Source organism: Tamandua tetradactyla, chromosome 5 (genome assembly GCF_023851605.1).
Source record: "Tamandua tetradactyla isolate mTamTet1 chromosome 5, mTamTet1.pri, whole genome shotgun sequence".
NCBI lineage: Eukaryota > Metazoa > Chordata > Mammalia > Pilosa > Myrmecophagidae > Tamandua > Tamandua tetradactyla.
This window is the reverse complement of record NC_135331.1, coordinates 11,571,568-11,589,780: the sequence shown is the minus strand read 5'-3', so window position 1 is coordinate 11,589,780 and position 18,213 is coordinate 11,571,568. Positions and strand designations below refer to the sequence as shown.

General features: G+C 46.1%; 1 protein-coding gene across 1 annotated transcript in view; it reads right to left on the bottom strand.

Annotated features, from left to right (window-relative positions):
• Nucleotides 1-18,213, bottom strand: part of CCDC63 (coiled-coil domain containing 63) — a 53,915-nt gene that overhangs the window by 12,323 nt on the left and 23,379 nt on the right. The window contains 4 exon segments of the mRNA XM_077159847.1: nucleotides 6,804-7,024; nucleotides 12,022-12,200; nucleotides 12,933-13,114; nucleotides 16,399-16,518. Of these exon segments, the coding sequence (XP_077015962.1) occupies nucleotides 6,804-7,024; nucleotides 12,022-12,200; nucleotides 12,933-13,114; nucleotides 16,399-16,518 (702 nt within the window).

Sequence of the window (18,213 nt, the reverse complement as noted above, 5' to 3'; positions counted from 1 at the left end):
CAGCGTACCCCAGTCTGGACCAGCTGGACCGGCTGCGAGCACCCCCCAGAACCATGAGTTCCCAAAGCTGTGCGGCCAGCGCCCTCCCCCACAGGCCGCTTCCCAGAGGGGAAAGGAAAGGACTTTACCAGCAGCAGGGACTGGGCACAATCAAACGCCAATTGTGGAACTAATTAACAAATTCTGACTACTAAAAATAGGCCCCCAGCTTAGGTGAACCTGATCAAAGTGGAGGTTGCTCATTTTTGCCCCGTGCCAAGGGAGCAGGACTGACAGGAAAAGGGGGGAAAAAAAAGAAGGAAACAGAGGTTTTTGTGGCTGTGTTTCTACAAAGGCTTGACTGCCTCTGGATACAGTGGCAGGACTTTTCAGGCTGCAACTGCCCCAGGCATAGGCAGAAGTGAGCTCTTTTGGGGGCCTGTCTGGAGCTTGTGCCTTCCCCAGGGGAGGGGTGAAGCCCAACTCAGATGGAATCCCTCCATCAAGGAATTCAGACCCCAGGGCTTGGTCATTTGAAGCCATTAAAACCAGCCTACAACCTCTCCTCTGTCTCCACCACGCCCCCAGCAGGGAGAGTCTGCCAAAGTTAAAGGTACTGCATCATCTTATGCTGGTGGGACCTGCAGTCAGACAAGCGCCACACACAGGGCAGGATAAGAAAAACAGAGTCCAGAGACTTCACAGGAAAGTCTTTCAACCTGCTGGGTCTCACCTTCAGGGAAAACCGATGCAGGTGACTCTTTCCTCCTGATAGGAGGCCAGTTTGGTCTGGGAAAATCTGGCTGGGGTCTATAATATCTAAGTAGACCCTCCTAAGTGTGTGTGTGGGGGGAAAGGCACCACACAAGCAGGGCAAGAAACAAGAAAATAAGAACTGCAAATTTCTCCTCTGTTAAACAAAACTTAAGCTAAAGGTCTAGATAAAGCTGAATGGAATGTCAAACAACAGACAGACAACAAATTCATCCACCAAGAAAACCCTAGATACAAGAAGTGAAAGCAATCTCCAGAATAAACTAATTAAGGTAATTAAGTGCCTAGACGCCAGCAAAAAATAACAAATCACACTAGGAAAATTGAAGCTATGACCCAGTCAAAGGAACAAACCAACAATTCAAATGACATACAGGAGCTGAAACAATTAATTCAGAATGTACGCACAGACATGGAAAACCTCATCAAAAACCAAATCAATGAATTGAGGGAGGATATAAAGAAGGCAAGGAAAGAACAAAAAGAAGAAACTGAAAGTCTGAAAAAACAAATCACAGAACTTATGGGAATGAAAGACAGTAGAAGAGATGAAAAAAACAATGGAAACCTACAATGGTAGATTTCAAGAGACAACATAGGATTTCAAAACTGGAGGACGGAACATCTGAAATCTGACAAGAAACAGAAACTATAGAGAAAAAAATGGAAAAATATGAGCAGGGACTCAGGGAATTGAAAGACAATATGAAGCACATGAATATACATGTTGTGGGTGTCCCAGAAGGAGAAGAGAAGGGAAAAGGAGGAGAACAACTAATGGAGGAAATTATCACTGAAAATTTCCCAACTCTTATGAAAGACTTAAAATTACAGATCCAAGAAGTACAGCGTACCCCAAAGAGAACAGATCCAAATAGACATATTCCAAGACATTTAATAATCAGAATGTCAGAGGTCAAAGAAAAAGAGAGGATCTTGAAAGCAGCAAGAGAAAAGCAATCCATCACATACAAGGGAAGCCCAATAAGACTATGCACAGATCTCTCAGCAGAAATCATGGAGGCGAGAAGACAGTGGGATAATATATTTAAATTATTAAAAGAGAAAAACTGCCAACCAAGAATTCTATATCCAGCTAAATTGTCCTTCAAAAATGAGGGAGAAATTAAAACATTTTCAGACAAAAAAATCACTGAGAGAATTTGTGACCAAGAGACCAGCTCTGCAAGAAATACTAAAGAGAACACTAGAGACAGATACATAGACAGAAGAGAGCGGTGTGGACAAGAGTGTAGAAAGGAAGACTATGAGTAAAGGTAAAAAGAAGGAAAATCAGATATGACATATAAAATCCAGAAGGCAAAATAGTAGAAGAAAGTACTACCCATGCAGTAATAACACTGAATATTAATGGATTAAACTCTCCAATCAAAAGACATAGTCTGGCAGAATGGATTAAAAACAGGACCCATCTATATGCTGTCTCTACTCAAAGGACATGAGGCCAAGGACACAAATGGACATTTGCACACCAATGTTTATAGCAGTATTATTAACAATTACCAAGAGATGGAAACAGCCAAAATGTCCATCAACAGACAGTTGACTAAACAAACTGTGACATTTACATAAGATGGAATATTATGCAGCTGTAAGACAGAATAAAGTTATGAAGTATGTAACAACATGAATAGACCCTAAGAACATTATGCTGAGTGTGATTAGCCAGAAACAAAAGGACAAATACTGTATGGTCTCACTGATATGAACTGACATTAGTGAATAAACTTGGAATATTTCCTTGGTAACAGAGACCATCAGGAGATAGAAACAGGGTGAAATATTGGGTAATTGGAGCTGAAGGGATACAGATTGTGCAACAGGACTGAATATAAAAACTCAGAAACGGACAGTACAATACTACCTAACTGTAATGCAATTATGTTAAAACACTGAATGAAGCTGCATGTGAGAATGACAGAGGGAGGAGGGCTGGGGACATAAATGAAATCAGAAAGAAAGATAGATGGTAAAGATCAAGATGGTATAATCTAGGAATTCCTAGTGTATAATAATAGTGAAATGTACAATGTACAAATTTTAAAAATGTTTTTGCATGAGGAAGAACAAAGGAATGTCATTATTGCAGGGTGCTGAAAATAGATGATAATTACTACTTTAAAATGTTACCTTACGTGTGAGACTAAAGCAAAAAATGTTTGTTACAAAATTTAGATTTTGACTAGAGCATTTCCTAATATAACTCATGTAGATAGGTTGATTGAATGTCATAAGTACTTGGAATCTCAGGTAGGACATGAGATTTTGTTGGTTTGTCCAGAGTGATGCCCCGATGAATCCCAGAGTGATTTGATCAGTGACTGGAAAAGTATTTACAAAGCCCCCTTCGGGGAATGGTGAGAACAAGGAGAAATTCAACTTCCCCAAGTTGAATTCTTGATATTCTCACAAGCAGTGTGGACAACCAAAGCTATAGGCTGAGGCCCCAGTCTTGGGGGTTGTTCATATGAAACTTAACCCCACAAAGGATAAGTCAAGTCTACTTAAAATTTAGGCCTAAAGTCACCCCCAAGAGAACCTCTTTTGTTGCTCAGATGTAGCCTCTCTCTCCAGCCAACATGACGAGCAGTCTCACCACCTTCCCCCTCTCTGCGTGGGACATGACTCCCAGGGGTGTGGACCTTCCTGGCAACGTGGGACAGAGATCTTGGAATGAGCTGAGACTCAGCATCAAGGGACTGAGAAAAACCCTAGAATGAGCTGAGAATTAACATCAAGGGATTGAGAGAACCTTCTCCACCAAAGGGGGAAGAGTGAAATGAGACTAAGTGTCAATGGCTGAGAGATTCCAAACAGAGTGGAGAGGTTATCCTGGAGGTTATTCTTACGCATTAAGTAGATATCACCTTGTTGTTCAAGACGTAGCGGAGAGGCTGGAGGGAACTGCCTGAAAATGTAGAGCCGTGTTCCAGTAGCCATGTTTCTTGATGATGATTGAACAATGATAGAGCTTTCACAATGAGACTCTGTGAATGTGAAAACCTTGTGTCTGATGCTCCTTTTAGCTACTATATCAACAGAAGAGTAGAACATATGAAATAAAAATAAACAATAGGGGGAACAAATGTTAAAATAAATTTAGTTTGAAATGCTAGTGGTAAATGAAAGCGAGGGGTAAGGGGTATGGTATGTACAATCTTTTTTTTTCTCTGTTATCGTTTTATTTCTTTTTCCGTTGTCTTTTTCTTTCTTTTTCTAAATCGATGCAAATGTTCTAAGAAATGATGAATATGCAACTATGGGATGATATTAAGAATTACTGATTGTATATGTAGAATGGAATGATATCTTAATGCTTTGTTAATTTTTTTTTAATTAATAAAAAAAGTTAAAAAAAAAAAAAAAGAACATGGAAGTTACTGTTCTGGTCCAAATATAATTGTACAGATGGGGGAACTAGGGCCCAGGGAGGGCGGGACGTGCCCCCCTTTTTTCAGACCCACTTATCCCGAAGCCGGAAGACAAGTGAACAGGAAGACAGATGAACTCTGTTCGGAAATCATTTCCTGGTCCAGTCAGTGTCCGACTGGCGCCCTTATATTCCTGGCTATGGCTTTTCCCTGTTGCCCCGCCGGGACCGGTGATGTGCTCCCTCCTCCTGAAAAAAGGCAATTCGGGTCCCTGCCAGCCCCTGGGCCCCAGCTGGACCTTCCTTTAGCTCCCTCGGCCTGCAGAGACCTTCCCTGCAATACCGGAGATGGCCACCAGAGGACAGTGGTGACGCGCCCAAGCCGGAGGTCGCAAACTCAAGACCTTAGGGACTTGGTCTCGGTGAATGGGAGGGTGTGGCCCGCACTCAGCTTCTCAGGGTAATGTGGGCCACAGTTTCCCAAATTCAGATTTCCATGAGGAATATTCTAATTTTTTAATTTTGACAATTAATTAGGAATTTTTAAATATTGGGGAAGTGGGGACAAGCTAAAGAACCAAGGCTGGGGTCAGCCGGGCTGGGTTATGACCTCTAACCCCAGCCCTCTAGGCAAGGGTGAAGTCAGCTGTTAGAATCGGAACCCTGCTTTAAAAAAAATTTTTAACTGAATTCTAGCATGAACAGAGGTGCCACGAGTAGGCAGAAAGGGAAGGTTCCAGGAACCCCTCATTGGCCCGCTCCCACGCCTTCCTCCAGGGCCATCCCACTTCATCTGCTTTATACACTTATCACGTGGGTTAAACAGAAATGCTCTGTACTTTCTGGCAAAAACGTGGAAACTACTGCTGCAGTCCAGGCATTCCTTTGGCAGATGAGGAAACTGAGGCCCCAAAGCGCAGTGATTCATCCATCTTTTATCAGACACGGTGGTCTTAACGCTGGAAGCTATTCCTGGTGCCCCCCTACTGCAAAGTTCAGCCCCCACCCCGGACGTACCCACCCAGCCGGACCTTCCTTCTCCTTCAGCATCAGATCCAGTCTCTGCTGTCCACCTGTCCTCTGCCCCAGGTTCAGGTGTCCCTGGGCCCCCTTGTGCTCTGGCCTCTGGGCTCAGATAATGGGAAGCACCAGCCGGAGATTACAGAGGATGGAAGGGGAGTGAGGCTGGGATATCTGCACCCCCCTCCCCCAGGCCACCATTTTGGCACTGCTTTCTCCCCCTTGCTCTCTGGAGCTGGCTCTTCTTGGCCCTGGGACCTGCCCTCTCCCTTCCAGATTTCCTTAGAACTGGCCTATCCCTTTATAAACACTGCCCCCCTCAACATACCCACTGTGAGAGTGCCCTCTGCTTCCCGTGAGGACCCCAACCCTTCATCTCTGACATCTTCATGGAACACCTACACTATTACTATCTGTTAATAGTTTCCTTTGAATCACCTGCCTTTGATTATTTTATTTACTGATGCGTACTATCATGATCACCCCAATAATATCCATTAAATCACAGGTTTGCTCTGCAAGCTATATTTTCCTAATACTTATTAAAAGAAATTCATAAACTGTAAATTTCCTTTTTTTTTTTTTTACCTATTTTCTAGCCAGAATTGACCTGCATGTGATCAGCATACACCCCCATATTTGGGAAGCCATGATGTATTGCCATGGGGAGCAGCTCTCCTCATCAAACAGAGCACAAGGGCTTCGGAGGAAGGCGTAATTGGTTCCAGAGGAGATGACATTTGTGCTGGGTCAGGACAAACGAGCGGTATTGCATCAGAAGAGACGGGGGGATGGGAGAGGGGACAGCATGCCCAAAGCCTTGGAGGAGGGACAGTGCAAAGGAAGCTGTGCACGTACCATGGGGACAGTGATGGGAGCTGCTCCTGGAGAGGCAAGTCAGAACTAAATTTGGAAGGGGCTTGAGTGTCATGCGAGAGGAGCTTAGACTTCTTCCTGTGAGGACAGTTGCAGAGGATGTTTACCCTCCAGGGAGTGAGTTGGCCAATTAAGCCAACTGAGCCAATTAAGTCTGAGAAATTATGGATCCAACACTGGTGAGCCAGTTTCTTTAGTGCAGGACTTGTCAGAGCCATTAATGTGCTCTTGTGCAGCAAGTCTCTCTCCTCCACTCTAAGAGGCTGCTGATGAACAGAAGCCAACATGCTTTTAATGCAAGGGGCCAGGTAGTAAATATTTTAGGCTTTGTGGCCACTGCATATTCTTCTTTGTTTTGTTTATCATATAATCCTTTAAAAATGGAAAAGCATTCTTAGCCCATGGGCTGTACACAAACTGGCCATGACCCACAAGCTGGGATTTAGCCATGCCTGTATTATAAAACATCCATGAGTTTAATGCCAATTTGGGGGGCAGTGGGGGTGGGTGGGTGACCAGAATAAACGTATGCATCAGCAGAAAGAGCTCAATTTCAGGGAAGTTAACACATGGGGCAGATACTGGGGGAAAACAGCAGTGTCTCCGTAACTGACCTATCTGCAGCAAGTTTCTCTCTTAAATCCCTAAGTGTTCCAAGGGGCCCACTTGGGGGAAGGGTGCTGCGGGATTTGCAAACAGGGTAGGGTGGGGGGCTGAGAGTTGCGGGGGATGTCTCAAGCCTATGAAACAAGAGCTACCCGACCTGTATCTTCTCGGTCCTCTTGTGCACCATTTCCATGTCATTGTTGAGCTCTGTGACGTAAGCGAACCGAGCAAAGTTCTTCTCCTCCTTGGCCAGGAATTCCCCAATGAGCTGGTTCAGGTTCCCGCTCTCAGACAGCTTCAGCAGCCGGAGGTAGGCCACCTCATAGCTCTCAAAACTCGCCCCCTTGTTCTTCTTCCCGTGCTTCTTTGACTTGAGATCTACAAAAGGCAAAATCAGCAACAGTGGGTTTGAAATCGAAGCCACTCATCTCGGCACCAGGTAGGTGGCATGTGCTCAGGCTTTTTATAATGACTATGCCTTGGGACTTTTCCAGGAGATGGGACAGAAGTTTCATTCATTAATTCATTTCATAAATATATCTAATTAAGCATTCACTGCGTGCCAGACACTGTGCTAGGCTCTGCTGATACTCATACAGCTTTTAGGGGAGAAATCAAACACAAAAAGAAAAGAAAAAAAAAGATACCCAAGAGACAAGGAAATACAATCACCACAATGTGGCTTGAAAGAGACAAATCAGGTGCTGTGATGGGGAATCTGCTACAAACAGGCAATCAGGGAAGGCTTCTCTAAGGAGGTGACATTTGAGCAGGATGAAGGCGAGGAGGCAGCCAGGGGAGGTCTGGGGACAGAGAGTCTTAGGAAGACTGAGAACTTGGCAAGTTCAAGGAATCAGAACCAAGAAAGTTCTCTGTGCTGGTTTGAATTTGTGGACACCAGAAAAGCCATATCCTTTAATCCTCATTCAATATTGCTAGGTGGGAATTTTTTTTTTTATTATCCCTGGAGATGTGACACACCCAATTGTGGGTGGTAATTTTTGATTAGATGGATTCCATAGAGGTGTGTCTCCACCCATTCAAGGTGGAGTTGCTTACAGGGGCCCTTTAAGAAAGAACCATTTTGAAAAGAGCTAGGGAGTTAATGCATCCAGCGAGCTTTGGAGATGAAGAAGAAAAACTCCACGGAGGGAGCTTCATGAAACAAGAAGCCTGGAGAGAAAGCTAACAGACACTGCTATGTTCACACATGCCTTTCCAGTTGAGAGAGAAACCCTGAATGTCACCGGCCTTCTTAAACCAAGGTATCTTTCCCTGGATGCCTTAGATCGGACATTTTCACAGCCTTGGAACTGTGGGCTTACAATTTAAATTCCCCTTTTTGTTTGTTTTTTGTTTTTGTTTTGCATGTGCAGGCACCGGGAATTGAACCCAGGTCTCCCATATGGCAGGCAAGAACTCTGCCAGTGAGCCACCGTGGCCCACCCATAAATTCCCCTTTTTAAAGGCCATTCTGTTTCTGGTATATGGCATTCTGGCAGCTAGCAAACTAGAACACTCTCCTTCAAGCCTCATTCTCTCCAACTGGAGACCCTGACTCCCCAGAACCCGCTCTTGTCTCCGTAATTAGGACTCCACGTGGCAGTCAAAAGGATCTTTCCAGAAGGCACATTTGGCTACCTGACTCCCATCTTTTAGGTCTCAGTCTGAATGTCCCCTCTTCAGAGACTTGCCACCCCCACCCTCCAACCCCATTATCTTTCCATCCCGGCCCCTCGTTTTCTTCAAGCGTGTGCATTCGCCTCTTTGCTTGTCTGATTTCTGTCTCGGGATCAAGGGCGAAGGTTGCCTTGTTCTCCACGCTGTGTCCCGGGGCAGCTGCTCAAGCCGCCTGCGGAGACGCTGGGAATGGACCGGCTGGACGCAGGAAGGAAGAAAGGGCTCAGTAGGTCACAAGGAGTCCGTCTCTGCAGAATCCCTCCGAAGGCGGCTCAGGGAGACCCCGTGGAAACTTTTAGAAGAGCCATGGGGATGCCGGCCGAGGAGGCTGCGATCCGGACCTGGGCCGACGGTCTCGGGAGCGCGGAGGATCCTGCGGGACGATGCGCACCGCGCCCACCAGAGGGCGCCAGAGCCCAGGGCGGGAGGCCGAGGCCAAGGCCGCGGGGGCGGGGCGGTGGGCGGTGGGCGGGGCGGTGGGCGGGTGTGCGGGTGAGTATCGATTGGGGTCATTTTCTCGGGGAGGCCCTAGAGGAGGTGGGGAGCAGTGAGGCGCACGGGGCGGGGATGGGGGCGCAGGGCGGCCATGCCCAGGGCATCAAGCCGACTTGGGTTCTGGATGTCTGCCCAGCGTCTGGGGACCCTCACCCGGCCCCACGGGGCACCCAGCCCGGCCGCCTGCGGCCCCCACGAAATCCCCAGCACTCCGACGCAGCCTGTTTCTGAGAGGCGCATCGGAATAACGGGGCGCAAGCTCTGAGGGGACCCATGGACCTGCCTGAGTCCTGAGGCCCGCCCCTGTCCTACCCTGGTGACTCGGAGATTGACTGGAGGATCGTTCCAGAAAGGTCACCATGCAGGACCGTGGGGGTGGGGGCGCAGGGTGAATGGGGGCGGGGGGGGGCTCACATAGCCTCATGAAATCACATATGCGGTGGATATAGAAACGCCATTAAAGGTGACCTGGACAAGCAGCACATTATGGAGATTAGACATAAGGCTGAGCACAAGGTCACTGCCCATCCTAATGAGATTTCCAAAGAAGGTGGGAGCGCAGAGTCCCCAACGCCTGAGTGAGTGACGGGTCCTGACTTCAGTGGATGGTGTGGTTTGGGGTCAGGGCCCAAGAATTCTGAGTGAATAAGTTCGGAGGAGAAGAGAAAGCCCACCCGCAGGAGGAAGGGGGGCCTGCCGCAAAGGACCTGGGGCCAGGGCCTGCCTCCGCCCATCCCCTGGGGCGACCCCTCCCCCTACCGAGGCCCCAGAGTTAGCAGGCAGGACAAAGCTGTCTGCTTGACCCAACCTGCTGGGGATCCCCTCCCAGCAGCAGGCTGGACCCCTCCATGCCCTCTGCTCAGCTAAGCCATGCCCACAACTGCCCAGAAGTCCCCCGCATGACTGCTCCCCAAAGGTCCCGAGACCCAGTCTTCCCATCAGCTCTATGTTTTCTAAACCTGCGACCTGGCACCACAGGATGTGGGTAGCCAAGTTCAATGACTGCAGCTGAACCCCTCGGTAGAATCATCCTGTCTTTCCAGGCTGCCCCTCGGTGCACCCCTTCTACCTGTCTACGGGGTGGCTTTTCCCCTGCTGGCCACACAGGCTTGCTCACGTTTAACCGTCAGTTCTTAAATACAGCACCCCCACCCCCCACCTACGCAGTTTTATCATAAATGTTTCTGATATGTGGATGTTCAGCTAAGAACTTACAAAGATTAACAAAATAGACGGGAGCCAGTTGGTTCTTACAACATGCTTTTGTTGATTTTCAGCAAACTCTGGTATCTGTAGCCAGCCTATGGTTGCAGTCAACAAAGTGAGTGTATGTCCCATGTGTGTGGTGGGTGATGTGTTCACTTATTGTCATGAGGAAGGCAAAAGCAAACCAAAGATTAATGTTTGCATTTCATTCCTTGGTCAGCGATGTGACCCACATTTTGGGCTGAATGGCATGATAGTTCCCTAATACTGGAATCATATTTTCTCATTTGGGGGGTAGTCACAAAGTAATGGCTGTAGAAATGGTACACTTTTACGTTTTAATCTGCACGATTAAGGTTTTTCCCATTCCTTTCTGTCTAAACAATCAACCAAACGATAAACAACTCCTCATGTGTAGATCTTGCCAAAGGACCTGGTATAAATACTTTCACCGTGGTTGACTTTCAACTACCCACTCAACATCATTGAATATGGATTCGTGAAGAGATGTGCTGTAGCATGCTATTATATACCATTTCCACTGCACAAATGCAATGGATGTAAATCATCCCGACAGCACAGGTAATAGTAAAATGGGGTAAAATAATTAGGAACGAATGAAATTTGAATATTTGACTTTCTTTTCAATATAATCCACTAAATTGTAAGCTTATATAATTTCATTTTTAGTGACAGTTTCGTTTAACAGCTGGCTTGCAGAGTTCCTGGAAATTTAACAAGGGGCTCTTGGGAGCTAGTAGGCATCAGCTTGGTTTCAGCCACCTGTAGCGCTGGTCAGACAGCCAGGTGGCAGCTCCCAGGACTGTCACATAAAACAAAAGTTTCTCCAAGGACAGGTACCAGCAAGAACTGCATATTTCTTCATGTGGGTATCATCTATGTTGGCAGGAACGGCGCCAGTTTTCATTTCACTACTTAAATGAGGCATTGCATTTGGAAACCTTCATTACCTGTCCCCCTCTTTCCAACACCTTCCCGTGAGGTTTTAGCCCTTCCTCAGTGGCTCTCCAGGCCACGCTCCACCTGACCAGTCCCTTGGACTGGGGTTGAAAAGAATAGCCCAGGATTCTCTGAGGCAGACCCAAGTTAAATCAGCAGATTGCATATGTGCCTAGCAAGCCCCACACCTGCCAGGCTTCCCCTTCTTTCTTACAGCCCTGTATCACCCTTTTACAGCTGCCAGGTGACAGGCTTTCCCTTCCTGCACTTTTGTGATCCCACCGCCTTGCCTCAGCCTCACCACCACACGACTGTTGGCTGGCTGCCATCTTACAGGCTATAAGAGGCAGCCCCCCCCCCCCCAAATGTCCAACTCCTAATCCTCAGAAGCTTTGATTGTGCTAGGCTACGCAGAGAAGGGGAATTCAGTTTGCAGATGGAATTAAGATTGGCCATAAATTGATCTCAAAATAGGGAGAGTATCTTAGATTATTTGGATGGGTCCAATGTAATCCCACAGGTCCTTAAAATTGAAGAAGGGGCAAAAGAGAAGGTCGGGGGTATAATGTGAAGATGGAAGGGGCCACAAGCCAATGAATGTGGGTAGGCACTAGAAGATGGAAAAGGCAAGTAAAGGGATTCTCTCCATAGCCTCCAAAAAGGAACACAGTCTTGCCACTACCTTGAGTTTAGCCCAGTGAACACCTCTGTCAAGCTCCCCTTTCCACTCCCTCATCTACTCCAGCACCAACCACTCCAAGGGAAGGGAAGACGGCCTGCTGGGGGATTCCGCCATTTTTTGGTGTTTCTCACCAAAACTACCCATGCCTCTTGCTACCTGGCTCCAGCTCAAGATAAGCACTACACAAGGCATGGAGTGTCAGTGGCCCCAGCCAGCCTGGGCTCCCAGCTGAGAGTACAGGGGGAGAGGGTGCAAGAGGAGAAGGTGTGGGGGGAGAGAGGGTGGATGTAGGAAGACTTGAGGACTCTCCTACAACAGAGAGAGAGGGAGAGAGGAGGTCTGAAGAGCTAACCGTCTTCCTTTTTGGCCTGGTCCTCTAACTCGCGGTCATTCAGCTTGATGAGTAGGAAGGACTTGAGCTTGTTCTCGTGGGCGTAGAGGCGCTCCAGCTCTCGGATCTCCAGGTTGTACTGAGAGATATCCTTCTGCTGGCGGTCCTTCATGGCAGCCATCCGCGCCGTGGCTTCCAGCCTGAGCAAGGGGCACAGACAGCCTGAGTGCCTGCAGGCTCCTCCCCACTCCTCCCTGTCTCTGCCAGTGCAGGGGCTTCCTGTCTGGCCAGTGACCACCACCTTTAATCCTGGAGGCTTTTCCTCTGAACACCTGCTGCAAGCTCTAGGCCAGCCCCGGGAAATTATGTTTCTGTTTTTCTATCATCATCATCATCATCATTTGTCATTGACTGTCTGTTTTTCCAGGCTCTCCTTCACATATATTTTCTAATCCTTGTTACCATCTGAGAGGTTCTGTAACAAGGCAGGAGTGATAGTTTGGATTCGTACCCAAATCTGTCTCCCCCCAAAACCTGTACCCTTAGAGGCTAGGCTGTATGCCTCTTGACCCAGGAGACACCCAGGCTGGGAGAGACCCCTAGGATCAAAAGCAGGGACACCTGCAGGAGATGGGGCAACACAGATTTGGATCTCAGTTCCCTCACAACCACCACTTACCTGGATCTCAGGTAAGTACCTTAGCAGAGCTCAGTCTTCATGTCCTTGTCTATAAAATGGGGGATAAGTCCTGGGGCACTTGTGAAGGCTAAAAATAATACTTAGCTACACGCCTGGGACATAGTCAGTGTTCAGAGTTACACCTGTCAGAATTGATGTTTCCCCAAGGCAGCGCACAGGGTGCCGTGCGGGCACAGGGCAGGGACCTCGAAGCCCAGCATCCCTGCCCCCAGGGTCTCTCTCTGCAGCTCACCTCTGCTCGTAGGCCTGAGCGGACTGCTCTATAGCCATGTTCATGGTTTTCTTCTGCATCAGCAGGCGCTGACGGAGCTGCTGGTAGACGTTGTCGTATGCGGCCTTCTCAAACCGGAGGTCCTCAATCTCCTTCCGTAGCTTGGCGTTGGTGGTCAGCATCTTATCAAAGTGGATGGTGACCTGTGGGAAGGGCTGGGCTTCAAAGCAGAGCTCATTCCTGGGGCATGAAACAAGCTTCTGGAGGCAGCCGGGGGTTCAGAGGGTCTTCCTCCTACCTCCCATCCCCAGTTCACAGAGCTGGGTGAGAGGTCTGAGTTGGCCACCAACTGGCCAGGTGGCCTCTGGCAGCTTCCTCTTTTTTTGGATCTCAAATTCCTCCATGACCTGTAAACATTTGGTTTACAGCAATAACAGGGGAGAGAGAAACGAGCTACATGACCCCACGAGGAAAGCAGCCAAATTCAGAAAGTGGAACTTTCTATAGCACAGTTGACCTGGATCCTCAAAGAAGTCGATGGCATGAGAAAAACAAAACAAAACAAAACTTTGGTGATACTATTTTGGATCAGGGTTTCTCAAATTCAGTGCTATTGACATTTTAGGTCCAAAACTCTTTGTTGTGGGGTCTGTCCTGTGCACTGGGATGTTTACCAGCATCCCTAGCCTCTGTCCACCAGATGCCAGCAGCAACTGCAAAAGTTGTGACAACCAAAAACATCTCCAGACATTGCCAAATGTCCCCTGGAGGACAAAATTACCCCCACTCAAGAGCAACTTTCCGAGATAAAAGAAATTTAAGGAACGTAACAACAAAGGTATTGTGTAACTCTTGATTGCATTCAGCTATAAAAGACAGTTGGCGGCCAGCTGGAGACATTTTAATACAGGCAGGATATTGGATAATATTAAGGAATTCCTGTTCATTTTGTAAGGTGTAATAATGATCTTGCAGTTAAGAAAGAAAATGTTAAATATTAAGAAATGTAAACTGAAGTATCTAAGAGGTGAAATGTCATGATTTCTGGAATTTACCATAAAATACTTCAGGGGAAAAGAGATGAGGTAAATATAGAAAAACAATGGCATTGATTAATTCTAAGTGATGGGTGTGTGGTGTTCATTATTCTATTCCCACTACTTTTTTGTATGTTTTAATAGATGTCGTGGTAAAAAAGTGATGTAAAATGCTCCCTGAGACACTGAAAAAAAATAACTACAAACATGTTCTCAAAATTAAGGGATTAGATTTGAGCAGAGGTTTTTTAATATGATCTAAGAAAACTTAGGAGTCTGCCAGGCCAGGACTGGGGTAAGGCATGTGAAGCACGCGGGGTACAAAATTTAAGGAGATGCTGACCCTGCACTACACAAGTCTGAGAGTGAGTGCCTCCTTAAATATGGTGGCCTGGGTGCTTGTCTTCCTCACCCTTTTCCAGCCCTGGATTTTCCTGTGGGATTCTAGTATCCATCACACAAGGGAGAGGGAGTCCAAGGGAGCAGAATATTCTCATTGGGCTTTGCATCCTCTGCTTACTCTTACAAAGATATCAGCTATCAGTCATTCACTCTTTAGTGTGAATTTTGCTCCAGGATAGTGGCATGCTACCCCTGTCCGTGACCATGAGATGAGAAAACTGACCCATAGGGATGGCTCTCCGGTCCCACTAACTAGGTGGAGGGTATTAAGGGGCTCACAATATACTCTGAGGCTCTGACAGCACCTTTAGGCATGGCTTTCTAATCTATTAAAAGGTGCCACCAGACCTGGTCAGAGAAGAAAAGAGGTGACCAGTTTGAGATACAATAAAAGCAGATGTCTTAGAAATGAAAAAGTGGACATGATGACCCAATTTACAGAAATAAAAAGGATTCTAAAGGAAGGATGAAATGGACAAATTCCTAAAAATTTGCAAATAACTAAAATTGATTCAAGAAGAAACAAAATCTGAATAGACCTATGACAATAAAGCAGACTTCTACAGACAAGTCATCATTAAATCATGACTGCATTCATTAATTCACTCACTCAATCAACAGATGTTTGCTGAGCACCTACTTTGAACCTCAGGTCAGCCATGCATTCATACTATGATTCTTGACTGAGGGGACACTCAGCCTTACAGAGAGAGCTAATTAGCTAATTACAGTGCAGCTGCCTGGGCCTCAGTCCTTGGAGATTCTAAGTTGGCGGGTTTGGTGCCCAGGAATCTGCATTTTTAACACTTATCCTGGGCATATTCAGGCACAACTGTGAATGACTGTGCATGAATTATAAAAAGACATGTCTTGCCCTAGGACAGCTTCCATGAGGCTAAAGCAGACAGGTATGAGATCCAATCAGGCCCAACTATGTGTGGTTAAATCATGTGTTCCATATTTGGGGGGAGACTTGGAGCTTTGTGCAGTGAGGCAGTGACAGGCCTGCTCCAAATCAATTCATTTTCCCTTTCTCTTGGCTCATGCTATGGGACCTGCAGGTTCACAAGCCAGAATGGAATGTGTTGTTTGTACCTGATGAGCATTCATTCTCCCTTCTTGCCACCTCTCTCCCAGCCTGTACAGTTTAGATGGGGGTTCCTTCCCCAGACTCTGCTGGAGAGAGGGTTCCCAAGGGTAGTCACATGTGTCAGGCCTGACCAATCTGCCTATTCCATTCATCTGGCCACAGTGATTGGTTCAGGAAGGGGTACATGACCCAAACTCCAATGAGAACACTCCACAGTGACTCCTAATTGGACTCTTAGGAAAAAGTGATGTCCCCTTTTTGCTAGCATTTCTAAGCTAGAAAGGTGGAAGACTGGCTGTTGGGGGGCACTTATACATGGGGGCTGCCCAAGAATGAAGCCTACCCAGAAAACAGATAAGCAGAGAAGGTGTCTTAAAGACATGCGTTAGAGCACCTGGACCCAGCTGTGCCTGAAGTCCCCATTCCATACCTGAATTCTTCAGCTCTGTGACCAATAAATTCCCTTCATTTGCTTCAGCTAGTTGCAATTTAGAAAATCCAGCTTAATGCACAAATCACTGAAATGAAGGGGGTCAGGAAACACCATTTTCCCCTTTATCACATTACATGTGTGTATACTTAATATTTCCTAGAGACAGTGTTAACAACAGCAACAAAAGGCACCAGCTATTATAGAGGAATAGGTCATTGACATGGGAGGGGAGGCAACTAATTTTGTTTGGTGAATGGTAATATTCAAACTGTTTCTTGAAAATGAGGTACAATTTTTGAGGAAGGGAACTAAGAGTAGGCATCCCAGGCAGCGTGGGGAAAGGATGGGGAACAGCATGTGCTAAGGTTCAAAGAGCAAGAAAGAGAAGGGCATTTTGGGCAACAAGGAGCCATTCAGAAAGGTTGGAATGGGCTATTTCCTGCTAAAAGCTCTGCAAATATCATCCATTACCTTCAGACAAGGGAGCAGAGCTGTTTGCAAAGCTGCAGAGAACAACTTACTTACAAGATTCAATCGGGTTTCCAAAATTTGGATCTGTTTTTGCAATTTCCGGGGGTTATTGGCCTCCTGTATTTTTGTGAAAATCTGTTTTTGGTTCATAATTTTCTTTTCCATTTGAACAATCTGAAAAAAAGAGAAAACCCAGCTATGCTAACATATGTATGGGTACAAATTCTATAGTTCACTAACTCAGGTGTGATAAAACAAAACTTCAATATTTTTTTCCTGTCAATTGAATTTTAATTTCTCTCTCTCAAGATGCCTGTTCAATTCAGCCTAGTCTTAGCCAGTTGTGTGGGTAAAAAAAAAAAAAGCAATTTAGACTACTTGCTCTCAATTGTGCATGTAAATTTCACCTGATCCTAAGGCGAGAATGCCCCTCAAGGGAATGTCTGTGAACTTGTGGAGGTGTTTTTTTGGCTGCCACAATCAGGGGTTCGCAAGATATCACACATCCTGCAATGTGTGGGATAATCACAGACACTCACTCAAGAATTGTCATCCACCTGCTGTAACTTTCCAGTGTCTTTCTGGACCTTGTGTAGGTAAAAAACTATTTTATAATTTTCTATTCATGACATCAAACTCTCTTTTATACATAGACACAGTATTTTTTCCCCTCAGTTTTGATAGTCACTGAATTATCCAATGCAACCACTGTATGAATCAAGAGAAGACTGTTGATTCAATCTGAGGATTCTGGGAGGATGGTGGCATAGGAAGCTCCAGCAATCAGTCCCTCCACCAAAACAGCTATTGAACTGGCAGGAGCTATCTGAATCACCTTTTTGGAACTCTGGAGCCTAGTGGTGCAATATCCAGGGAACAGCTGGAGGAAGAGGCTGATAAGTTGCAGTAAATATCAGTTAATTTTACCCTCCATTCAACAGATACCACCTCCCATCCGCCCCCAACCCTGAGGTGGGCAGCACTGGGAACTGCAGCCTGACTCCTGATACAGCTTGCTGCTGCCAGAGTGGGCTAGCTATAAGGAGCCAGTCCTCCAAAAACCCATGGTCTGATCATTGCTTTTGGTCAGCTCTTTCAGATTGCTAGGGGACGGGCTCTGAGGGTGGCCATTGTTCCAACCCCACCTCAAGCAGTAGCAGCAAAGGAGTCAAAGAGGAAATGCCTGTGTTTTTTCCCTCTTTTCTCTTTCCATTCCCCACTTGAAAGCAAAAATAGTTTGGAGAAGTCACAGGGCTGCAGCCCTCAATAGCAAAACTAGCAATTTCAGAGAAGTGGGAAAACTAGATTTCCAGAGATATTGTAATATAATGTGGTGCCCAACAAAAGTTACAAAACACAGAAAGAAATAGGAAAGTATGGCCCATTCTCAGGAAAGAAAAAAAAAAAAAGAATTTGCCAGAAATCATCCCGGAGGAAGCTCATAGATTGGAACTATTCATCAAAGACTTTAATCAACTGTCTTAACTATGTTCAATTAACTAAAGGAATCCATATACAAAGAACTAAAGCAAATTAGGAAAATGTTGTCTAAGCAAAATAAAGAGAGAAATTATAAAGAGGAACCAAACAAATTTCAGAGCTAAAAAGCATAGTAATTGAAATTAAAACCTAGTATATGGATGCAACAGTGAATATGAACAGGCAAAAGAAAGGATCAGCAAACTTGAAGACAAGACAATTGAAATTATCTGCTGTACAGAGCAGAAGGAAAAAACAATGAAGAATAATGTACAGAGCTTGAAGGACATGTGGGACACCATCAAGCATAACAGCATACACGTCACTGGAGTCCCAGAAGGACGAGAGATAGAGAAAGAGGCAGAAAAAGTATTGGAAGAAATAAAAGCT